General features: G+C 39.6%; 1 protein-coding gene across 3 annotated transcripts in view; it reads left to right on the top strand.

Moving 5' to 3' along the window:
* ipcef1 (interaction protein for cytohesin exchange factors 1) overlaps positions 1 to 26,661 on the top strand; it is a 315,976-nt gene that overhangs the window by 147,855 nt on the left and 141,460 nt on the right. For all 3 annotated transcript variants that reach the window (XM_028797427.2, XM_028797428.2, XM_051925198.1), the window contains exons 14-15: positions 11,594 to 11,631; positions 25,928 to 25,976. In XM_028797427.2, coding sequence (XP_028653260.1) covers positions 11,594 to 11,631; positions 25,928 to 25,976 — 87 coding nt within the window. The remainder of the gene's footprint in view (positions 1 to 11,593; positions 11,632 to 25,927; positions 25,977 to 26,661) is intronic.

A 26,661-nucleotide genomic window follows, 5' to 3' on the forward strand; every position in this document is an offset into this window, starting at 1 on the left:
AGAATCATTAGTAGAACAACTACATAATTGTAGTTCTTAAACCTTTACATTGGCTTCCAGTTAGGCAGAGAGCTGATTTAAAAATACACCTCCTTTTATATAAATCCTTAAATGACCTAGGCCCTAATTACCTATGCAAACTTATTGTTACATGCAAACCAGATCTGTGTCTACTCATTTATGTACATGACTTTTTTAAACCCACCTTTTCTATTGCAGGGTATGCCTTTTTGGCAAGTTGGCAGTGAAGTGGTGGGAGGGGCAATATGAGCGACTTGACTCTGCGCTGTTAGCCTTTTGTCAAAGAGCTTCACAGTAAGAGTAATTTGGGCCACTAGATAAGTGTATAGTGTCCACAAGTACAGTAATTACATCAAGGACACTCAAGAAACAGGAAGGTCTTGGAGAATAGTAGGCACAGAGAATTCTTTAAATCAATTGGGTAGCAGCAGAGAACTCGTGCATGTAAGCTTGTTTGATATAACAAATCATCTCTAGATGATTTTGCTGTGGCACAGTAACAAATCAAAATTTCCCCGGAGTATGTTACATCACTATTTTTTACCTGCATCATGTTTAAATTGATGTAGCACACGTGCTACCACCTTGATATGACCCCATCTACTCATTGGGGAAATCACTATCAAGAACATGCAGATGTTAGCGATGTGCCATGGGAAGACCAGCAGCCCACTCCCCTGATGGAAGTGTTTGCTTGAGAAAAGTAAAAAAAGCACCTTCAGCATAATGATGTGTCTAGGAGAAAGTCAAGGCAGAAGTTAACACATAAATGTCGTAAATGGAGAGAGATTTGGTGGAGAAGCATTGCTGTGCTACCTGCACCACCTCTGGAATGCCTTTTCAGTAGAGGAGTTAATATTGTAGCCCCCTGCCATTTTTTACTAAATCTAGAAATGTTAGATATGGTCGTTTTCCTTTCAAAAAACACTTAAATGAGGCTCAGATTCACAACCTTGCCTGTTAATAATTCTGGCTTTGTGTTTTTTGTTTTGCGGTGAGATGGCTTTGCATTGGGTCAAAGAAAGGCCATTTATATGATTTGACGCTCAATTGTTGTATTCTGCCCAGTTAACATTATTTAATTTTTTGGATGTATTCTACTTCAGTAATACTAGCCTTTTGAAGTTTTTAAGAAATTAAATGCATAAATAAAGAGGCTCATTCAAAATGTGTTTTTTCATAAATGTACCAGGTACCCTGTATTTAGATTTTGTTCCAGTTACAACAACGTATTGCGTCATGAAGCTCGACCACACCACTCAGTGGTTCTAGGCAGTAATCTTTCCGGTATATCCTTTAGCATCCCTCTGAATGGTTACAATGGTAACCATTCTAAAGGTATATCATTGAGAGAAAAGTCAGTATTGCACAAGCCTAGCATGGACCAAGTGGAGTCCTCCTGAATGCTCTGAAGGGAGGCAGCACTTGTTACCACCAAGCAAAGCTGTCTCTATAACTGTGTACAAGGGTGTGAGGTAGCTCTCAGCCTCAGAACTCTAGAAATTGGTTCCAGAAACCGCCATGAAAGAATTCCAATGTTGGCAAAGCCTATTGAGCTTGGAGTCAGGAGGAGAGTTGGGGCAAAGCCATGACTGGCAGGGTAGTAGTGCACTAAGAGTGTTGAGACAGTAGGAGATAAATCAAATGGTGATCAGGAGAGTTCTGGTGGCTGTGGCATTGTTGTTTTGATTGATGGGCTGGTGTATGAGCCATCATACCTAAAAGAGGGAGACTCAAACCTGTTTAAGTAAGCTTGTTGTCAGTTTGCTTATGTGACACTTTAGTGACTTTTATCCTAATATAGCTGTTCTCAAACCAGTACAAGGCCACAGAAGGCCTGGAGCCTATCAAGGCAATTAGTGATATGAGATTTGGCATATTGCTTTCCATGATAAATTCTGCAGTAATGGTTTTATCATTCTTTAACTTAATAAGCCTAAATTGTTCAACACAGAATCACGGGGATACAGAACCTATCCTGGCAGCAATAGGGGTTTGGCAGGAATTAGCCCTGGACAAGGTGCAGGTCCATCTCAAGGTTCCCTCATACCCACATATCAATTTGGAACCACTAACAAATTTTTAAGGATGCGAGAAGAAAACGATAATGCCAGGGAGAAAACACACACATAATAGCATAGAAAGCCTTTATTGTCATTGTACCAGTACAATGAATGTTGTAAAACACAACCAAGCACCGAAACAGGGAGCCGAGAGCCACTGCGTCCATGCACACCGCCATTGCCATAATAATAGATAGAGTGCAGGATTTGAACTAAATAACCTTTGCTCCACTAAATTATAATTCTTGATGAAGTTTTGAATTTTGACTGTATTCTGGTTCAGCATGTCCCTGTCACAAATATCTCTGGAGCTAGAGTCTATCCTAGCAGTGTGTTTGCTAGACAGAAACCCACTCAGGAGAGAGCGCCAGTTCAATCCTAAGTATACTTATGCACGTAGTCCAGCATTCACTCAGACAGAGTCAAATGAAAGTCACCAATTAAATTAACTTGGATGTTTTTGAAGCGCTGAGAAAACATCCCAACATTGTTTTTGTACTTCCTTTAGAATTTCATACCAAATTTAGTCAGATGAAAAATCGAAAACAAAAATATTGTGATCAAATGCATCATGACAACAACAACATTCAAATTTTAAGCTATAATCTCAAATAGAGTGGGAGAGAAAATGTGAGGACTGGAATGTTAGTTTTTAATATCCCACATGTCAGCCATTGATGTTTACTTCCCAAACCACATCATTCTTTCTGCCAGGGTGTAATTAACCATAGAAGCAGGCATCATGATTGTAGTAATGTTTAGCAGTAAAGAGAAAGCTGCTACCAATTAAATGCAAAAGAGAAACGCTCGTACAGTAGTAAAAATGTGGTGTTACAATGTTACTTTTGTCCCAGTTGGGAATCATTGGAATCTGTGGGTCACAGGCTTAAGGGCTTTGGTCCTGGACTGTGGGCCAGTCGATTGTAAGGTATGTAAGCATTTACCACCAGTGTTTTATCTGAAGGAGGAAACCAGTGCTGAACCCTGATATGCCATAATGGGTTTAGTTAGTTTCATGGTAGACAAGCACCATCTATGTCACACAGTTACTTTCATCTTGTGCAAAAACAATGAGAAACCACCTTTGAAACTTTTCCCACAGCTAAAATGCTTCAGATTTCATGACATCCCTTTAAGGAAATGCTCAAACGTTACATTCATCTCCCCAGCACTTTTTAGCCAGAACACACTGTGGGGTTAGTTTCCCCTCATATGTTTTGTTAACTCAGGTTCATATTAGTAATAACCCTTCTATGATGGTGTATTGAATATCTGACATTATAATAATAATAATAATAATATTAATGTTTTATTTAGAGAGTTGCTTAAATTAGGCATGCTGTCCAATATAAAGGCATTTGATTTAGTCTGTTTAGCTGAATCCCTGTTTAAGACACATAATAATAATAATAATAATAAATTTTATTTATATTGCACTTTATAGGTCAGACACATCCATATGAGGGTGGGATGATTTTCATTTTTAGATCTATCATCATTACCCTGGCCTTTTAAGAAAGTTTTTTTTTTTCCATATGCAAGGTAGGTGGAGAACATTAATTTTTCTCCAATTCACAGTTTTGACGAGAACTGCCCATTCAGTCCAGTAAAGGTCAGTAGTTCAATTTGCCTAACTAGTCCAAAATAACATCAAGTGTACATATGAAGGTCTCCAAAGCCCTACTGTCTACCACACTATTTGGTAAGTTGTTCCATCTATTTATAGTTCTCTGTGTGAAGAACTTTATAACATTCATAGCTTTTTGAATCTCTCATTCATGTGGCATTGCTGCCTAAAGCCTAGATCCATTTTAGTCCAGTTGATTCCCCATCTCCTTCCCCCTAGAGGGTTGATGTAGCAACATGCCAGTCTGTAGATATCAGGTCATATTATCAAAAGCAATATAGGTTCTTTTGGGTATGTTATCCTTCCAGTGGGGTGTGCGATCACTTCCCATGGGAGGTCCCTAGGATTATCCTAGTATAATTTAGTATACCCAAACTAAATAAAAGTCCTCTCAATTCCCAAAAGCAGTACCTTCCCGTGTTTGAAGATTCTCATTGTATAACATTAAGCCCAGCATTCCTCACTTGCGTCCAAAATGTCTTTCTTTTGATAGCATTCCAAACAATGTGAAAACAGGGAGAATGAGTGTTACTTAATCCATTAGTAAAAATGGACTTGAATCCATCAATCAATTACAGTGCCTTCCAATTTATATGTCATGATCAGACACTTTGCAAAGGAAATATAATTGCATACTGACAAAATCATATATACAGTTTGAGAAAAAAAATAATGATTCCAAACAATAACACAATATTGGAAAACACTGAAAAGTGTTTGGAACGAGTGTGATGTCATGAATAGAGAACATTACATGGTTGTGTCCATTTTCATGCTAAATGTGTAGTTAACCTCTTTGCCATTAAACCCAAGCATGACTTGGGCTTGGAATTCTATGTTAAAATGGTTAAGCCTGAGTCAGACTTGGAGTGATGTGTCAACAGCCAACTCTTAAACTCAAAGTCTAGTTCATGAAAGGGTGCAGTGACACATCAAATTTAGAGTTGCCAAATAGCAGCATGTTATTCTTTGGAATGTGAAAGGAAAACTGGAATACCTCAAGGGAAAAAAAACACAAGGAAAATGTGCAAACTCCAAACAGACAGCAACCAAGCTGGATTTCAAATTGAGTTTCTTAACTCTGTGATGCTGCAATGTGCTGACCTTTTCCTCCATTATTAGGACATTAAAACAATCTAAATGAGAACAGGCTATTCAGCCCAACAAAGCTCTCCAGTCCTATCCACTTAATTCTTCTAAAATAACATCAAGTCGGGTTTTGAAAGTCCCTAAAGTCTTACTGTCTAAAATGCCACCTGGTGGCTTATTCCCTGTGTCTATGGCTCTCTGTGTAAAGAAGAACTTCCTAATGTTTGTGCAGAATTTACCCTTAACAGGTTTCCAACTGTGCCCCCGTGTTCTTGATGCACTTGTTTTAAAATAACAGTCTCAATCCACTGTACTTATTCCCTTCATAATTTTAAACACTTCAATCATGTCATCTCTTCTGTTGCTTAAACTGAAAACACTCACTTTTAATCTTTCTTCATAATTCAACCCCTGTAGCCCTGGAATCAGCGTAGTCACTCTTCTCTGGACTTTTTCAAGAACTTCTATGTCTTTTTTTTAGCCTGGAGACCAAAACTGCACACAGTACTTCAGATAAGGTCTCACCAGTGCATTATAAAGCTTGAGTATAACCTCCTTGGACTTGTACTCTACACATCAGGGCGCTATATAACCTAAGATTCTGTTTGCCTTCTTAGTGGCTTCTGAACACTGTCTGGCAGTTGATAGTATTGAGTTCACTACAACTCCTAAAGTCTTCTCATAAGGTGTATTATGCAGAAGGAATTAACAAAGGCAGACCTCTTTTTATTAACGTATCCAGGCTAACTGTATTTCATGAAATGCCTTCAGTCTGAAGTGGACATCGCAGGTAGAGTAAATTGATCAAATGTCCTTGTTTTGTATTGGTTGGCTATCCGTTCTTTGCATATGGCTTTCAGCCATGAATCGTGATTTTGTATGAAAATGCACTAAATCTGTGGTAGTCAATAACATGAGAATTTACTTATCATTACTCACTTCTGCTAAACACACCATTTAGAACTTTTGCCTAGAGCATGATGGAACACCCAGAACAGCTTGGGAGGTTGGCAGAGCTGCATATGATTATTTAGTCAAATCCTTTTTTAATTGGGCATTTTGATGCTCTGTATTTTGAATGTTTTGTGCATAACTTGCGGTCAAGAAGATAACACGGGCTTAAGTAGTGTGGATTGAGCTTGTCTCGGCATATCAGCGTTAACACCCATTTTTCTGCATTATGTTTCCCCTGAAGTACACATTCCTGTCTGTCCGATGTTAGGAGACAAATTGAAAAAAATCTGTGAAGTGCATGTTTCACACGTTGTTTTCCATAATGAACACTGTAATGATGGCTTAACATGACATTCTCAAACCCACTTAATCCGATTCAGGCATGCAGGGAATAATAGCTTTATCATTCTTTACGTTACTAAGACAGATTTTTCCAGCAGCACACCATTGGGATACAAAGCCTATCCTGGTAGCATGGAGTTTAAGACAGAAGGTAACCCTGGATGGCAGAACAGTCTATCACACACTCAGCAGCCCATTTTGGGATTGTGTAAACCATATGCCTTTGACTTTTTTGCAGGTTTAACCAAGTCCCAAGCAAATGTATAAAACACAATGCATGAAATATCAATAATATATATAGGAAATTATATGTCCCATTTCTGCAGAAGCAGGACTAAGAAGTGGACTTCATACGTGAAAACACAGTCACACCAACTTTTCTTGTCTTGGTGCTCAAAAATACAAAAAAAAAACGTGCTTCCTCCTTCAGAAATTACTCTGCCTGCTGCCTTTTGTTAATTCCTAATTATTTTGGAGTTCTGCACTTTCTTGTAAACAAAAATTGCCAAAAATGCTCACATTGCAAACCACATTGTATACTTGTGTCGTCTTGTGGGTTTCATTTGCAGCCTAGATGAGGAGCAGAAAAGGAAGACTAGAGCCCCTCGCCGTCTGGCACACGTTTTTAACTGCTGTCATGGTCAGGCCGACACTGACATTTGAGACACATGGCTTACAAAGAGCCTTCCAAGAAAAGACGTCTGGTTTTCTCCTCATACACAATCTGCCGTTTCTTTTTTGTTGGCTTGTGATGGGGTTTTTATTCATAATGATACCCTTTTCCCTGTTACACACAAGTGGAATGTGCAGTTTAAATACTTTATACCGTGTTAGAAGTTGAATGTCAGTGCCTCCATTTAGTTGTTTTTTTCCTTAGCTGGGCATGTGATGACACCATGGAGAACTTCCAGTATAATATAGCCTCACTTAATGGTCTTCTCTGTTTGAACTGTTAAATTGTCCCTCTGAACTGACCAGGCATGAGTAAGTGTCACCCACTGTGACCATGACCTGGAAATGGCATGTTAGCTAAGCTTTGCACCTGCCTTGAAAAAATAAATGAATAAATAAAAAATAAATAAAAAGCTACTAAGATGGATGGATGAGTGTGTGGGGGTATGTCCTGAGAGGTGCTGGAGGAGGACTTGCTCGGCTCTCATTTCCATTTACCAGAATACTAATGGATAGGTGGGTGTAATGCAACTCTGTAGGCATTATTTGTTATTCATGGCTAGCTGTTTCACTGCTGTACATTCCATAATATTTTGAATTCTGGTGAGAAGTGAGCCAGAGAAAAGGTTACCATCTATAAACCTGCTTAATTCAGTTTGGGACTGTAGGGGTCCGAGACTGGCAACAGGCACAAGATGGGAAACATCCTAAGACAGGTGTTAGTCCATCCTGTGTCACACACACACATAAACTTCACACGGAGCCAGTACAGAGTGGTCAACTCCCATAACCCATGAGGAGAGAAACCCACAGGAACAAAGGGAGATGTCACACAGACAGGACTCTGAAGATGTGAAGTAACAGTACAAACACCACACCGTCATGCCATGCTACCAAAAAACCCAATGTGGGGACAGTCTTTGATGACTGTCTTGTCATGTCTTTTTAAACTGTTAAAATATTCTATCTTGATACCTGGCAGCTCAAAATTAGCCAGTACAACCAAGATACAAATGGTTATATTTCTTGCTCATGGTCACACAGCAGAATTTGAAAACAGAGCCTCAGGGATTGATGTCCAAAGCCTTAACCACAAAAGTAATCCCTGCCTGCAGTGAACCACTAGGGGGCGTTGCAGCACCCCAAACCTCAGACACATACCAAGGACACAATTCCAGATGCCAATCTTCTTCTTTCGGCTGCTTCCATATCTTTCTGTCCTCTGCATCTTGCTCTGTTACACCCATCACCTGCATGTCCTCTCTCTCCACATCCATAAACCTTTGCTTAGGCCTTCCTCTTTTCCTCTTCCCTGGCAACTCTATCCTTAGCATCCTTCTCCCAATATACCCAGGATCTGTCCTCTGCACATATCCAAACCAATGCAATCTCGCCTCTCTGACTTTGTCTCCCAACTGTCCAACTTGAGCTGATCCTCTAATGTACTCGTTTCTAATCCTATCCATCCTCGTCACACCCAATGCAAATCTTAGCATCTTTAACTCTGCCAACTCCAGCTGTCTCCTGCTTTCTGGTCAGTGCAACCGTCTCCAACCAATATAACATAGCTGGTCTCACTACCGTCCTGTAGATCTTCTCTATCACTGTTGCTGATATCAGTCTGTCACAAATCACTCCTGACACTCTTCTCCACCCATTCCATCCTGCCTGCACTCTCTTTTTCACCTCTCTTTCACAATCCCCATTACTCTGTACTGTTGATCCCAAGTCTTTAAACTTATCCACCTTCACCAACTCTACTCCTTGCATCCTCACCATTCCACTGACCTCCCTCTCATTTACACACATGTGTTCTGTCTTGTTCCTACTGACCTTCATTCCTCTCCTCTCTAGAGCATATCTCCACCTCTCCAGGGTCTCCTCAACCTGCTCCCTACTATCGCTACAGATCACAATGTCATCAGTAAACCTCATAGTCCACAGGTACTCCTGTCTAATCTTGTCTGTCAACCTGTCCATCACCATTGCAAATAAGAAAGGTCTCAGAGTTGATCCCGTCACTCCTACCGCAGACCTCATCACTATCATACTTCCCTCATACATATCCTGTACAACTCTTACGTACTTCTCTGCCACTCCTGACTTCCTCATACAATACCACAGCTCCTCTCGAGGCACTCTGTCATATGCTTTCTCCAGGTCCACAAAGATGCAATGCAACTCCTGGCCTTCTCTAAACTTCTCCATCAACATCCTCAGAGCAAATATTGCATCTGTGGTGCTCTTTCTTGGCATGAAACGATACTGCTGCTCACTAATCATCATCTCACTTCTTAACCTAGCTTCCACTACTCTTTCCCATAACTTCATGCTGTGGCTCATCAATTTTATTCCCCTGTAGTTACTGCAGTCCTGCACATCCCCCTTATTCTTAAATATCAGCACCAGTACACTTCTTCTCCACTCCTCAGGCATGCTCTCACTTTCCAAGATTCCATTAAACAATCTGGTTAAAAACTCCACTGCCATCTCTCCTAAACACCTCCATGCTTCCATAGGTATGTAATCGGGACCAATGGCCTTTCCATTTTTCATCCTCTTCATAGCTGTCCTTACTTCCTCCTTGCTGATCCGTTGCACTTCCTGATTCACTATCTCCACATCATCCAACCTCTTTTCTGTCTCTCGTTCTTTTCATTCATCAGCCTCTCAAAGTACTCTTTCCATCTGCTCAGCTCACTCTCCTCGCTTGTGAGTACGTTTCCATCTTTATCCTTTATCACCCTAACCTGCTGCACATCTTTCCCAGCTCGGTCCCTCTGTCTAGTCAATCGGTACAGGTCCTTTTCTCCCTCCTTAGTGTCCAACCTCTCATACAACTCATCATACGCCTTTTCTTTAGCCGTCGCCACCTTTCTCTTCACCTTCGCCTTATCTCCTTGTACTCTTGTCTACTTTCTGCATCTCTCTGACTATCCCACTTCTTCTTTGCCATCCTCTTCCTCTGTATACTCTCCTGTATTTCCTCATTCCACCACCAGGTTTCCTTTTCCTCCTTCCTCTTTCCAGATGTCATGCCAAGCACCCTTCTTGCTGTCACCCTTACTATATCTGCTGTTGTTTCCCAGCTGTCTGGTAACTCTTCACTGCCACCCAGTGCCTGTCTCACCTCCTCCCTAAACTCAACCTTGCAGTCTTCCTTTTTCAACTTCCACCATTTAATCCTTGGCTCTGCTCTCACTCTCTTCCTCTTCTTGATCTCCAACATCATCCTACAGACCACCATCCTATGCTGCTTAACTACACTTTCCCCTGCCACCACTTTGCAGTCTGCAATCTCCTTCAGAACAGCTCTTCTGCATAGGATGTAATCTACCTGTGTGCATCTTCCTCCACTCTTGTACGTAACCCTATGTTCCTCCCTCTTCTTAAAATACGTATTCACCACAGCCATGTCCATCCTTTTGGCAAAATCCACTATCCTCTGACCTTCTTCATTCCTCTCCTTGACACCATACCTACCCATCACCTTCTCATCTCCACTGTTCCCTTCATCTACATGCCCATTGAAATCCGCTCCAATCACCACTTTCTGTCCCTTGAGTACACTGTTCATCACTTCATCCAACTCACTCCAAAAATCTTCTTTCTCACCCATTGCACACCCAACTTGCGGTGCATATGCACTAACAACATTCATCATCACACCTCCAATTTCCAGCTTCATAATCATTACTCTGCCTGACACTCTTTTCACCTCCAAAACACTCCTGACATACTGTTCCTTCAGGATAACTCCTACCCCATTTCTCCTCCCATCCACACCATGAAAGAACAATTTGAATCCACCTCCAATCCACCTGGCCTTACTCCCCTTCCATTTAGTCTCTTGCACGCACAATATATCAACCTTCCTTCTCTCCATCATATCTGCTAACTCTCTCCCCTTACCAGTCATACTGCCAACATTCAAAGTTCCTACCCTCAGTTCCACTCTCAGGGCACGTCTCCCCCCAGATGCCAATAAATAGATTTATTGGCACAAGTACCTTAGATACACTCTACAACTCCTCCAGGGTGAGCTTCATTCAACTATTCCCCTGACTCCCTGCGTGAAGCAGAGCAGCTTCCTTTATACCGGACCTGGGAGTACTTCTAGTGCCTTCACTTTGCATGCATCATAAAGCACTTCCATGTTAAGCTTGCCTCCAGCAGCTCCCTGTAGCAACACCTGAGGACCCCATCAGGGCTGCCAAACAAAACTACAACTTCCATGCAGCCCTGCACATGCACATCAGAGGCACCACTGTATTGGGGAAGCACGTGGCCCTGGGAAGCAGTCTCCCCCTGTCCATCCATTATAATGGCGTCCTACACCACTAACCAAACTGATCAAGATGCCCATTCACCAACATCCTTCCATTAAAAGGGTCTTCCGGCCAGGTAAGAAACCATCCATTCTGTATACCAGCCAACCCATGTGGTCTATTACTCAATAAATGACTGACAAAAATTTAACTGAAGCAAAAAAATCAATTTCCACCAACCTGGAACTGGATTACAAAAAGCACAAGTGGATGGGCATATAGATGGGTGGATGGGAGAAATGCATTGTACATAAAACTTTCAAACCAAAGACAGGTTTAGTTTTAAAGTATAGCTCTTAGAGGATGAGGATTAAGTGTATGATGAAATAATTGTGCTCACAGTTTCTTAATTGATAAAAAATCTTAAGGAAATGTGATGTGGTTCAGTGCCTCTTTTGTACCAGACATATAAAACATAATCATTGCAACTCATTTTTGATGTATATGCACTCTTAACTTGCATCCCCTTAAAATGTGTATTTCTCTATCCATCTCAGGGGTCAAGAAGATTCTCCCAATCCAGATCAACAACTGGGTAAGCAAAAAGTTTTCTTTTTTTAAGAAAAGAAATAGTTTTCTTGCCTGTTCAGTCAAATATGATGTGAAATGTGTCATGCACTGATGTTAGCGATAACAATTGGTTACTTTTTTGCAGATCTTTGTTATTTTGTTTTAACTAAATAAGTGGGTTTGGAAATTGATAGAATGATGGATGGCTGAAAGTGTTAAATATAGTGTCCATTTAGCCAATTTCTAACATGCTTATTCAGGACCAGTGTCATAGGCAGCTAGTGGTTTTTTCCCAGCACCACTGGACATACTGTAAGTTGAAAGTAACCCCAGTATCCCATCGATATAATTAAAAAAATAAGTAAATCCATGTAATTCAATGAAGTTTTAAGCTGACAAATAATAGTATGCAAGCATCATGACTCTCTTCTGTTCCTGGATCCTGTATTCTCTATCTGAATTTTCACAGTAAGAACTCATGAACGATCCATTTGGTTTCCGTATGTTCTCAGTTGGCATTCTCTACAGAAAAAGGCAAATTTATTATCTGATCTTCAAACCCTCAGGACATGGCAGGTGGAGCAAACTGATGTGAACTTTGCCCTTTTTCAGTTTCCTGTTTGTTCAATTAAGACAGGGACACCAGATGGCTGTGCTGCCTGTTGGAAGTGCACCATCTGCTGTCAGGGTTTGAGTGTCTACTGTGTGTAAAACAGCACATTCCACAAATTAGTTTTCTTCCAGAACAGTAACATTTGTAGATTGAATGGATTATAAGATAGGGGAGAAATCAGTAAAGAACTTTTTTTGTTTTTTTTTTCCTCAGTAACTAAAGTAATATTGGTAAATTCTTACCATTAATTGAAAATGTTTAGCACAGACAGACATTGTCTGTCTGTCTGAAAGAGGTTTGCATGCTCTCCCTGTGTTTATGTGGGCTTTTCCCTGGATACTCCATTAGGTAAGTGTGTTAGATTGACTGGGGTCTCTAAACTAGCCCTGCATGGTGTGCATATGTCCTGGTGTCCTGTCCAAGGTTTATTCCTGTCAATAAGGTTTCCCATGACTCTGAATTGAATTTAATGGGTTTTAAAAATCGATGGAAGAAAAATGTTAGAGTTCAACAAGTTAGTCATTTATTTTCTAACCCTTTCAGTCCTGAATAGGGTCACGGTTGGTGCCAGGGCCTATCCCACCTAGCAGAAGGCGCAAGGCAGGAACAAACCATGGACAGGGTTCAAGTCCAATACAGGGCGAATGCACACACATACCCAACCACACACTAGGGTCAATTTAGTATTGCCAATCCACCTAACTTGCATGTCTTTGGACTTTGGGAGGGTACCGGAGCACCTGGAGGGAGAACATGCAAAATCCACTCTGGGAGGACAGGGACACAAACCCTAGTCTACTTACAGTAAGGTAACAGCGCTACCACTGTGCAACAAGTGATATTCATCCATTTTTTAAAAACCAGTCCTGGAACCCATCCATCATTGAGCAAGGCAGGAAATAAACCCGAATGGGGTATCATTCCTTCACAGTGCACACTCAGGCACACACACATTCCCTGGTACAAAGACTCAATTCAGTCAGCCATCAACTTAAAACATGCATTTGTCTTTGGGATGAGAGAGGAAATAGGAGTTCCACTGAGAAAAATCCCATGTGAGCACAGAGAACGCATTCAAACACACATAGATGGAGAGGGTGCTGGGATTCAAACCACTGATTTTAAACTTAGTGTTCCCTTTAAAATGTGTTCTTGGCATCAATTATTGATACTGTGGCTTACCACAGTAGTCCTACGTATCTGTCATGTTCACTTCATTTAATCAAAATCAGTCCGTCCTAATTGTATATACAGTACTTCAAAAATATGTCAATAAAAAAAGTTTATTTTCTAAAATTCCTTTTATTGTTAACAAGAGGGATGTATTTTTAAAATCAATATATAACAACTCTGATGCTAAATTGAGCCAAAATGATTACTTTAACCTTCTTATTTTGCTGTTAATTCCATACTAAATAATGAGGTGAGCAGCATTTCAGGTCACTGTGTGGCGTTTGCATGTTCTCCCCATGTGTGAATTGGAGATATAGTGTGTTTGTGTGCCTTGTGCCCAATGTTTGTTCCAGCTTCTCTGCAAACCTGCCCTGGATAAGCAGGTAAAGAAAATGAATGGATGGATTAAAAGGTCACATGTTTTATATCACCTGCCACTTATATACTATCTTTCCTTGTGAAAACTATCTAATTTATACAACCACATATACAGTAATGAGAAATCAAGCAAAATGACACCTTTTATTGGCTAACTGAACAGATTACAATAGGCAAGGCTTCAAGGTAGCTCAGGCGGTACTTGTGTACTAAACGGACAGACGGCATGACAAGATAAATAGATAGATACTTTATTAAGGACAAAGGAAAACAGAAGTGTTTTGACGAATTCATAACATATTTATTGGGATAAAAAAAAGATATAGAAATTTAAGGATTCCCTCTACCCATTCTAGTGTTGGGCTCCGTTGGGGAGGTTACACTGCCGTCCGTTTAGTACACAAGTACCGCTCAGGCCCTTTCTTCAGCTTTCATATTGTAATTTGTTCAGTTAGCCAATAAAAGGGGTCATTTTGCTTGACTTCTCATTGTATCCATAATGGCTAACACGGTACAATACCTTACTACTAGATAGAACCACATTTGGAAAAACAAGTTTCTTAAATGGATTACAAATACTTAAATAGTTTTGATTCAAAATTTACTTGATTAGCACAAAGACTGCTCTGGGTTAAGAATAGCCGTGACTGAAAAATGAAGCTGATACAGTATAAATATAATAGTTCATAAATTAAATATACTTGAAATACATAAATTGCGGCTAAACTGGGAGCTGAAGGTTGGTGAAGTCAACAATTTCTGTTCTATTTAATTCAGACTTTTTTTCCTGCCTCTTTGTAATCTGATTGATAAACAAAGATTTTAATAATAGTAAGTAAAATAATAGTAACTAATAAAGAGTAAAATAATATTGAATAATTTGTTATAGTAAAAGATGATTAAGGGTGGAACACAATGGCGCTGCTGTCTCAGAGAAAGGAGAAGAGGGTTCACTTCCTAGGTCATCCCTACGTAGCGTTGGCATGTTCTCCCAGTTTCTGCGTGGGTTTCACACCACTATCCAAAGACATGCATGTTAGGTAAATTGGCAGTGCTAAATTGGGTTTGCTCTGTGTGTGTGTGTTTTGCCTGTGATGGACTGGCATCCTATGCAGAGTTTGTTCCTGCCTTGTACCCTATGCTACCTAGGATAGACTCCAACTCGCCTTTGACCCTGCTCAGAGTTAAACAGGTGACAAAATGACATGACAAAATGATTAAAGTCATGATTATTATAATAATATATGAGTGACTGTGTGTGTGTGTGAATATGCAATGGGATGGCACCCCATCCAAGGCTGATTCCCACCAGTGTTACCAGCTAAAGCTTCCAGCAGTCCTGAAGAGAAGAAGGGGATTAACAGGTGGACGGATGGCTAGTGCATAACAGTTGAGGTGTGGGCAGTGTTCTTACCTGTTAGCAGTGAGTTTTCATAACAAGTTTTGTCTGTGTAATTAATTGAATTCCTTTCTTGGTTTGTCTTTTTTACTGGTATATTGAAGATGCCTTTCCTAACTGGTGCTTAGAAATTGTCTGGCATTTATCCTTTTATTATTTAATCAAACATACGCATTCAGTCACTTACTAGATGAGGACTTGCTTTTAGAGAGTTTATCCTCCTGGTAGTTTGACGTCATGCCCTTTCTCTGCCTACTTCCCTGACTCATGGACTATTTCTGTATCTGATTGAAGGCTCAAACCACTTCTGTGAATGTCAACAGCATACTGTACATGACTCAGCAGGAAAGATGCGCAGAGCATCTGGGCAGATGGCACTTGGTGGTATAATGTTACTATCTAAATTAGTGCACACACTCTCACAACCTTAACGATTGTGCTACGTTTTGCTGTTTATACTATCCAAGATATAAAGCCTAGACATTTATTTCCTCACTAAATGTACATTTCTGCTATATAGTTTCAGACATCAATGACAATCATTTTTTAGGTGACTTAGCAAAAGAGATGACCGCCTCATATTTATTTGTTTATTTAATTGTTGATTTTGTTATTCATTTAGGTAGTTAAATTTGGCCTGAATGTTGACACACAGGAACAAAATGATGGACCACATGGTTCAATATGCATAGTGTGATATGATTACGATTTTTTGAATGTCTTAGGATTGACAGTTAACCAAATAATTTAACAAGATTCACTGTTCTTAAGTCAAAATGAACAGGATATGTCTGCAAATTATTTGGTGCTCAACTTCCAATATGTTGCTTACTTCTGCAGTGCCTTTAATCAATCTATTTTCACACACATGCTCAGTTTGCCCTCCAAAAAGCATCGTGCATTGACACAGGATTTAAACAATGGGCTGTTATTGAATTGCTTCTGGTGGAGAAGGGATCTGTAATGAACATTTACAGCAGGCTAATAAAGACCCCATTTTTGCTGTTTTTTAAGACACATTGCATATAATGCTGAACTAAAAAAAAATGCTAGCAGTCAGAAAACAAAACACTTTTTAAATAACACACATAGGCTTGTCTGGGCCTAAAAATTAATAAAAAACTTGAAAAACAGGTTGGATAAGAGAACACACCCCATAATACAAGCAGTTGTTAATTAACCCTGATGTGTCTTTCAAAACACAAAATGGCCACAATTAAGTGTGATTTCTTTGGTACTTGACACAATTATGACTACATTTTTTTATTCACTGTGCTCACAATCTTTATTTCATTTTAAAAATAAGCAATGAAAGAAATCAAAGTACCCGCATATTAGAGTCATCTTATCTCATATTAGTTCAGTAACACATTTATTTGGTCAGGTTTAAGTCAACATGAGTGGGCAAAAGATATCATCAGGAGTGAAATTAATGGGAGGTAGCCATTTATGTATTTTTACTTTTGATAATGTCAGCCTCATAGATTATCTGTCTTTAAAGCCCCATATTTGCCAATACTGCTCAGTGCCTGGCCGGTCTAGGACAGCAAGAAGTCACAAAGTGGTGCACTTGATAAAATAAAAGCAATAATTCTGCAACACAGTATGTAGTCATTTGTAAATCAAAATGCATTTAGGGTCCAAATATACTATGGAAGAAACACACACACATATACCACGGATTCAGAAAGTATTCAGACCCCTTTATCTTTTTCACATTTTGCTATGTGTCACTCTTGTTTTAAAATTAATTTTTTCTGGTCATCAGGTAACACAGAATACCCCTGAATAAGAAAGGGAAAACAATATTTTAGAAACTTTTGTGAAATTATTAAAAATAAAATCTGAAATATCACTTTGGCACAAGTATGCAGACCCTTTACATAATACTTAATTGAAGCCCCTTTGGCACAATTCCAGCCTGGAGTCTTCTTGGATATGACATGACAAGCTTTGCCCATCTGGATTTGGAAATTTTCTGCCATTCTTTCTGCAGATCATCTGAGAGAGATGGAGACCATTGGTGGACAGCTATCTTCAGGTCTCTCCAGAGATGTTCAGCTGGGTTCAAGTCTGGGATCTGGCTGTGTATTTCAAATACATTCCCAGAGATGTTCCTAAGCCTCTCCTTGTCATGGTCAATAGAAGGATTGCAGGTCCACAAGTTGAAAGGTTGGGGTGCCAACCCAGTTGTCCCCATTTAATCACAAGAAAATTATAAATAAAAGGTGCCCTTGATGGTGCCAAAACAAATGCAAATAAGGGTTTCCTTGCTTAGGGAACCTTTCTCAGCTAACAAGGCCTGCTTTAGTCACAGTGGGAAGGAGCTTCATCCTGTGGTGTGCTTTTGTATTGAGTATCCCTCCAAAAACCATGGTGTATATAGCTGGGGTTCCGGAACAGTCAACTGCCCTCACTGGATGTCTTCCCAGCACTGTGGAGGGAATAGAAATGGAGAAGGTTAGCACCAGTGCCCGCTGTCAACCTGGAGTGGTTGTACATACTTCAGAAGAGCTCAGGGGATGATCCAGTGATGCTCATCTGTGGAACTGCCCTTTTGGAAGGCCAACCTTTGACCCAGTCCTCTGAAGCAGGTTTTCTTTATGGGAATCTCTGTACTTTGCTCCTTTTTGCTTTCCCTTAACCCTGTCTAGTCCACCAAGTCCTGCTGCTGAAAAACACAGCATGATCCTGACACCACTATGCTTCACCACTGTAATTATATTGCAGAGGTATTCAACAGTGCCTGGTTTCCTCCGGGCATGATGTTAATCTTTATATCATCAGACCAGAGAATCTTGTTTTACATAGTCTTAAGAGTCCTTTAACTGCCTTTTTGCAAACTCCAAATGGACTTCGATTTTTTTTTTTAACTGAAGAAAGGCTTCTGTCGGTTCATTCTTCATAAAGCCAAGATCAGTGGAGTGTTGCAGTGATGGTTGTCCTCCTGGAAGTTTCTCCCATCTCTATACAAGTCCTCTGAAGCTTAGTCAGAGTTATCAGTGGATTTCTGATCACCACTTGTACTAAGGCATTTCTTCCATGATTGCTCAGTTTGACCAGTGGCCAGCTCTAGCAAGAATCATAGTTATTTCAGAGTTCTTCCATTTAAGAATTAAAAAGGCCACTGTGCTACTGGGAACCTTCAGTATTAAACATAATTTTTTGTAGCCTTCCCTAGATCCGTGCCTTGACACAATCCTGTCTTTAAGCTCAGCAAGCAATAACTTCGACCTCAAGACTTGCTTTTTGCTCCTATACACATTGTCAACTGTGGGATTTTCTATAGACAGGTGTGTGCCTTTTCTAACTATGACCAATCAATTGAATAGACCACAGATGGACACCAAACAAGGTGTAGAAATATCTAAGTGATGACCAATAGAATAGGATTCACTTGAGCCAGATTTCAATTGTCATAGCAAAAAGTCTCTATACTTGTGTCAATGGGATATTTCAGGGTTTTTTATTTTTAATAATCTTGCAAAAACTTCTTAAATCCTTTTATGCTTTATCATTCTGGTGTCCTGATTGCTGCTTGATGTGGTGAAAAATTAGTTTAAATGATTTTAGCAGAAGGTGTGTCTACAGGCATGTAGTAAAATGTGAATAAAAGTGAAAGGTATGAATGCTTTCTGAATCCACTGTATATGCAATGCTGTCAATTTTAAACTTTTCTACACAGCCCAACAAGAGAAAATTAAAAATGAGATTTTAAAAAAATCCTTGTTTTGCCAGTGGCTTTTGCCATCAAATGATTCAATAAATATTTTGGAAAGGAACCTGTTTTAATTCAGAGGCATTAAAAATGTATGTGTAAACTTAATTAAGCAAGTTTAACTTTTTAGATATAAACAGCATGTTAGTACCTGAGGCATAATCATTAACGTAATGCAGGAGCTAGAGACTTAATGCTGTCCAAGTACCCAGCCAAACATTTCAGGAGGCTATAAAATGTCTGGTTTTTCTGGCAGGAGACGTGAGAAATTCACTCCTTGCTAAATCAAAACCAGGCAAAATTAAAATGATAAAAATGATAACATACAAATAGAGAGTGCTGTGGTGGCATAGTGGTTAGTGCGGCTGCCTCACACATCCAAGAAATTGGGTTCTAATCCTTGCCTGTTACTCTGCATGGATAGTGTATGTTATCCTTTTCATCCCAACCTAAGTTATGGTGATTTTATTAACTCTATGAAAGCTGATGAGCCACTTATTGTAGTGTGATCTTCAGATTTAACCAGCGTGCTCATACAATATATAGTTTAAATCAGTTATGATCACACATTGGATTTCTGGCTATGATATTGGCTCTCTCATTGCAGAATGTCTATGTACTGTATATACTGATATGTGGAGAAAAAATACTCTTCAATAAAGCTTGACTCTGTTTCTGCTTTCTTTGATTTAATAAAATTAAAATGCATCTTCTTTATATATGAAAAGAGAGAGAAAGGGATAGAGGGAAAGAAAGAGAACAGCAACACTCTTTTAAGGAATGGAAGCTGATTGCAGAAAATAACTAACTTCCCATAATGCCACAGTAGTCTCTGTTTAAAGATAAAGTTTTTAAGGGGGTCGTTTAGAGTTGCAAGGATGTGATTGCAGGTTGCAGCAGACACAATGTCTGTGAGTTATCTTGGGGTTGTATCCCTGTTTGTGATTGTGCTATCCACACAATGTCAAGTGCTTCAGTATTGTGTGTGTGTTTCCTGATGTGCTGGGTGGCTTTGGCATCCTCGTCACACCCAGTGCAAATCTTAGCATCTTTAACTCTGATACCTCCAACTCTGTCTCCTGCTTTCTGGTCAGTGCCACCGTCTCCAACCCATATAACATAGCTGGTCTCACAACCGTCCTGTAGACCTTCCCTTTCACTCTTGCTGATATCCGTCTGTCACAAATTACTCCTGACACTCTTCTCCACCCATTCTACCCTGCCTGCACTCTCTTCTTCACCTCTCTTCCACAATCCCCATTACTCTGTACTGTTGATCCCAAGTCTTTAAACTCATCCACCTTTGCCAACTCTACTCCCTGCGTCCTCACCATTCCACTGACCTCCCTCTCATTTACACACATGTATGATAGAACAATTTGAATCCACCTTCAATCCACCTGGCCTTACTCCCCTTCCATTTAGCCTCTTGCACGCACAATATATCAACCTTCCTTCTCTCCATCATATCTGCTAATTCTCTCATACTGCCAGCATTCAACGTTCCTACCCTCAGTTCCACTCTCTTTACTTTCCTCCTCTCCTCCTGCCTCCGGACACATCTCCCCCCTCTTCTTCTCCTTCTTCTTCTTCGGCCAAAAGTAGGCCAATTTCCACCAGCACCCTGTTGGCTAACAGTACTGGTGGCGGTCATTGTTAACCTGGGGCTCGACCGATCCGGTATGGAAATTTGTATTGTTGTCCGCATATTGATTTGGCAAAATTTTACACCGGATGCCCCTCCTGATGTAACCCTCCCCATTTATCTGGGCTTGGGACCGGCACGAAGAAACACACTGGTTTGTGCATCTGAGGGGGTTTAAATACTGTTGCAGTTAATGAGGTCAGTGTAGTGTGACTTCCTGTTTGCACCCCCAACAACCAGTAGTTACATCTTGGTGGCCTGTGTTCAAAATGGTGGTGCACATCTAAAGTTCAAAATGGCATGGCAGTTAAATGGTAAATGATAAATAAATAATTCTTTTTAATTCACTATTTAAGTTAGTGAAGAAACAAAGATGAAACAATAATCCTCAAGGGACTCTAGGAAATGTTACTTTTGAAATGAGAAAAGTTTCTTAAGCAAGCAAAAAAATTTTAGAATCCAAGTCATATTTATGACAGTCTGTGTAAAAGCAGCATTGGAAAAAGAACTGCTTTGCTGCACTCTCTGAAGTAATATTGCATTGTAGGAAGTAATATATTGCTATTATCATGGTGAGAATAAGGGAATTAAAAAAGAAGAACATTAGATTTTTCCTTTAACAAAACTGTAAAGAAATCCAAGGTGTGAGTAAGTACAGTTTCCTACACCATCAGAAGGAACCTGGTAACCGGAAGGGACTCTGATAGGAACCAGTTTGGCAGACCCAAAGCCACAACAGAATCAGAAGTCAAGACATTAAACTGTATATACATGTATTTAAAAAATGAAAAATGGGGATGTTGTACTGTGGTGGGCTGGCGCCCTGCCCGGGACTGGTTCCCTGCCTTGCGTCCTGTGTTGGCTGGGATTGGCTCCAGCAGACCCCCGTGACCCTGTGTTTGGATTCAGCGGGTTGAAAAATGGATGGATGTTGTAATTAAGTTTGACCACTTTAGCAGTGGCTTTCTTCCGGTCACCCGACCTGTCAAACCTGTAGTTCAAAGTCTTCTCTTCACAGTTTAGTTGGGTTGTAATGGTCTTCTAACTGCTTTTTTCTCACTGTTATGATAGCAAAATACTGTTCAATGTTGTCCATATAATGCTTCAGATAGTGTAGCAACAAAGCTTGTTTCAACAATTCAATCAAAAAAACTTACGACTGAGCGACAGGAATTGTTTACTACTTTCCAGGCTTAATTAACTTCCATTGCTGTAGAACAGCTCTTTACATGTTCCCTGAAGAAGGCCTTTTTGTATAATTCTGAAACCATTCTTCCCGATTCCAATTCTTCAAATGAGGCAGATGCGCTCCTTTTTGTGCCAGACTATGGAGTAAGTACTTCTGGTGCTATAGCGTGAATAAAGCACTTCCAGGCCAGGCAGAAGCTCCACAAAACTGGGAGGTGTTCTCCCGGCAGAGCCTTCCGGCAGCAGTCAAGAACCCAAATAGGATTGCTCTATCAAACTCCTGGCACCATGCAACTTATAAACTTAAAAAGTTTTGGGGCAGCCACCCATATATTATCCCTGGCTGCAAATGGGTTGATTTGGTACAAAGAAGTGTCATGGTTGGAGTCCAGACATGAACTGATTGTAGTTTGGGAAGATGGCGGTTTTAAGTGGGAAGACCGGAAGTGACGTAAGGGAACCAGAAGTGACTTTCTTCTGATACCATCATAGTTGCCGGAACCGGAAGTGGTCTCAGTCTAGGCACTGGAACCGGAAGTGAGATTGTTTCAAGCACCGGAACTAGAAAGTGACGTCTTCAAGGATGGGTCAGACAGGTTTTCCCGCAGCTGGTCTGCTAAGACAACAGAAGAAGGTTTAGTACACCCCGCCACTCCCTGGCCTACTCGCACATGGCTGACAATAAATATATATATATATATATATATATATATATATATATATATATATATATATATATATATATATATATATATATATATATTATAATAAAAAAATCCTGGGATGAGACGAGTCTTTTTATCCTGGGACGAGACGTGACTTTTTCAGAGAGATACTTTCATGTCCCATGAGACTTTGTGCCAACAGATTTAATCACGCCCTGAGCCGGAAATAAAAGACAAAGAGTAGATGACAAAGTAGAATGTCGTAAAGAGGTTCAAAAACGTTGGCACGATACACATGCCGAGCAGGTTAGAGATAATGAAAGGTCTAAAATTTGAAAGTCTCAAAAAAATTATAGTTAAGAACGCATTAGAGCAAACAAACGGAAATTATTACTCAGTGAAATAATGGAGCAGTGAAAAGAGATCGAATATATTGTTTTCGGATTTAAACTTTAAGTCGGAGACTTGTAGATCATCTAATTTGTGTTGCCATCAGGGAAAAGTAGTGTTTCTTCCCAAAGAAGAGGTGTATCCGCAAGATTTAAAAGATTTGTTGTTTGGTGAAAGTGAAATCCTGGTGCATAGTGCAACCCTGGGGGGTTGGCAAGCGAAGCAAGCATGGGGTGAAGCCCCGTAGTATATATATATATATATATATATGCAGTCAAAAAGTTAAAGGAACACTTAGTCATCATAGTCGACACCAAGTCAATTAAGCTTCAGGGTTATCAATGTGTCCAGTTATATGCTCTCACAAGAAGGTTAGCTGTGTCTCCCAGCACAGTGTCAAGAGCATGGAGAGATACCAGAATATGGGCCTTTATAGAAGGAGAGCTGGACAGGGCCGTAGAAAGGCATAAGACTTAGAGGATAGGAGGAAAAAAGCCAAATTAGGAACATTGTGCTGATTAAGGAAACTAAAGTCTTCTTCTGTTAATTTTTATACAATTCAAAATGTATGAAATTTTTAGAGCCTTCAGAAAATTGAGCTGAGTAAGTAACAACTATAAATGAAGGACTTGTGTTGCATTTTCATTGCCTTTTCCCCAGGGTACAGTTAGATATCTTTCCTTTCACACATTCCAGGATGAAGCTTATATTTTTATATTTTGTGTATTAAAATGCTTGAGCCTTTATAGTCTTTTTCTGCTTTCATAGCAGCAGGGGATCTGTGAGGAATTCCATCACAGGCAGCATATAAGGAGCACGTTTGGGTCGGACTCAGTATTTTGCTCTGTGGTAATCTGAAGCATCCGCAGGCTACCTTTTAAAATGAATGACTGTGGAAGTGGCAGAGGAAGCAAGATGATAATGGCATCATTCAGGAAGGCAAAATAAAGATTTATTAGGTGCAATGTAAAACACACTGTAGGACCCATCAATTGTACTTAAATAAACAGCTTTCAGCTTCCGGTTGTTTTTTGAAATTCTACAGACTGTTTTGTGCAAACATTTTTTTAAGTGATCTAATTTCTTGAAGAACCCTAAAGACATTTTCTTTAGTTACATGGCATGGGTGAAAGCTCCCCTTCCTGTGTGAATAACACACTTTTGATTGGCTTAAGCAGAATTACAAAACCACTCCATGTAGGTGATTGATGAGCTATATATTAAAATTTAAAACCCCTTATTGTGTTGTGTGGGACCAATCTACATGGGAGTGACTGGTTGTTTTCCTGTTCTTTTGGATTATTTGTGACAGGCCTTTGAAAAGTTCTGAACAAAAAAAGAAGCAATATGATGTAATTAAGGGTTGGTGTGATAGTTTTGTTAGGCCATAAGTGAAATTAGGCTAGATAAATTAGACACTTTCTATCCATCCATTTACTCAGAATCTTTACTGTATTTCAGATGGTTTAAGAAAAATACATAATCTGATGAGACAAGAATATTATTACTCAGCATAACTTTACTTCTTTTGGGGTCATTGGATGTTCACTCTGTTTAGGTAGATTATTGATATAATTTTGGTTTCCTCTTTGTGTGTACAAGTATAAAACTGCACAGCATAATATATTGTAGCAGGGCATCTATAAAAGCTTAGTCCATGTCACTTGCTGCCCTACAATTAAAAGCATAAACCCACTCTCCAGTTTAAGTAGTGCACCTTTTGGAAAATACGATTATCACTTACCTTTAGCATACTGCATAGTTCAGTGGTGTCACTACAGTGAGTTAATAAATAGCACACCTCATCAATGGGCCGGGAGGTTATCCCCTTCAACTTTTTTGAGATAAAGTGGCTTCAGCTCCTTACTAAGTGAATGGGGATCACAGCTGGTGACTTTCATCGAGTTTCAATAATTTACAGAGAAAGAAGGCGTGCATGAGGCTGCAAGTGTAGCCTTGAGTTTTTGCACATGGTCATTATTACTGTTGGGCATGCCTTGTGCGTTAAAATTTTTTATTTTTTTTTCAGAAACGTATGTTCTCCATGGAAATTATGCCTGTGATTCAAAATATATTAATAAACCCTTTGTCAGGTCAATGAGGAGTCCTTGTACAGTTAGGCCTTTGTCTTATAACTCAACGGATCAGGACTCCTTCCATCCATCCATCCATCCATCCATTATCCAACCCGGTATATCCTAATTACAGGGTCACGGGGGTCTGCTGGAGCCAATCCCAGCCAACACAGGGCGCAAGACAGGAAACAAACCCCGGGCAAGGTGCCAGCCCACCACAGGGGCTCCTTCCCAATTTAGTAAATGTTTATGTGGAATTTATACATTCTTTCCATGTCCTTGTAAGTTTTCTTTGGAAACTTTAGATTTGTCAGTGACTTTAAATTGGCATAATACAGTATCTAATGTTAAGTGTGGCATGAGATGGATGGGTGTACCAACCAAGTTTAATTTCTGCTTTGGTCAAGTGTGGCTTCCCATGAACCCAATAATAAAAGCAAGGGTCCAGTAAATTGATGTATGTCATTTCACCCATAACTATCAGATAATAAAGTACTAATACTAATAATTAGTGTCCCTGAACAGAGAAAAAGAGGAGGATTAACACTTAAAATAAATTATAAAAGCAGAAGCATTCAATGTCCAAAATAAATATTTGGAAAGTGTAAGTTTTATTGTTTTTAGAGCTATTTTGAAAAGCGGTATTATCACTACAAGGCAACAAAATCTAAGGAATGAAACAGAGAATAAGTACAAAAATAGTCAGAAATTTCTCAAGTCTGTCTGTTTTGTGAGATTTAAAGCTTAGTAGGAAACAACCAATTGACACTGAGTGAAAAGCCAGTATGCCATCATACACCAACACCTGCCCTCACTAACACCCAATAAATTCAAAGGTGTCATTTTACCAAACTTAACCTAACAATTTCTAAAGTGTGAGAGGATCTGAAGTGAACACTAAGCGAACATGCAAACTCCTGACAAGAGGAACCCCAGATGTAAACGGAACAGGGTTTCGGTTATTACCATTTTAATTGTTGTTCTCTTGTGTGACCACAATGTAATATGGGCTGGCATTACAGAGAGCAGCAATTCTGTGTGAGGATTTCATTTGTCAATCTCTTTTCTTCTGCACAGGTGCTTCTACCCGGACAATATCAGGTCTTCATCACCCTATTATGCACAGGTAAGAAATGATTTTGCGCTACTGCCTGTTACAAACTGATTACTGTAATACTGACCTTAGCTGGAAATGTTGTCAATGCCTTCTTTTCTTTTTAGACTTAGCATGTCTAAAACAAATGCAGACTTAAAATGGTGTATTTACACAGTTTGATCTCTTTAAACAAATATTTCAATACCTGTAGAACACCTTTTCTTAACCAGGAGACCACGTTATGCCTCTGTGCCCTATTTAACAATTAGTTTTATATGAACTGTTTGCTTCTTTAAGGCATACTTTTAGTAAGCGTTTGCTTAGACCAAAAAGAGTCATCTTCTTTTCAAGATGTTGTTCCTTAGTTGTTTTCAGACATTTTCATACTTTGTCCTTCTTTTGATGTAAAATTTAAAATTATACAAGCACAGCATTCTATACTTTATAGATGTTTACTCTAGAGACACGATAGGCGCCTTATCTGACATTTGCCTGGTTTTAGACAACAGTGGGTCTACTCACCAGGCTTCCTAAATCTTTTTTCATAAGGTTCACCTTCAAGCTCCGAAACTCACTTATAATATGTATATTTTCTTCTCCTTATTCTAAACCTGGCATTTTCCAGTTTTTTTTATTAAAAACACATTCTGTTGCCTACACTGAAATTATTCTTTATCAGGGTATCTGTCAGTCTACATATTTGTTTTTTATAAAC

The sequence above is a fragment of the Erpetoichthys calabaricus genome, chromosome 3 (assembly GCF_900747795.2).
Source record: "Erpetoichthys calabaricus chromosome 3, fErpCal1.3, whole genome shotgun sequence".
NCBI classification, from domain to species: Eukaryota; Metazoa; Chordata; class Cladistia; order Polypteriformes; family Polypteridae; genus Erpetoichthys; species Erpetoichthys calabaricus.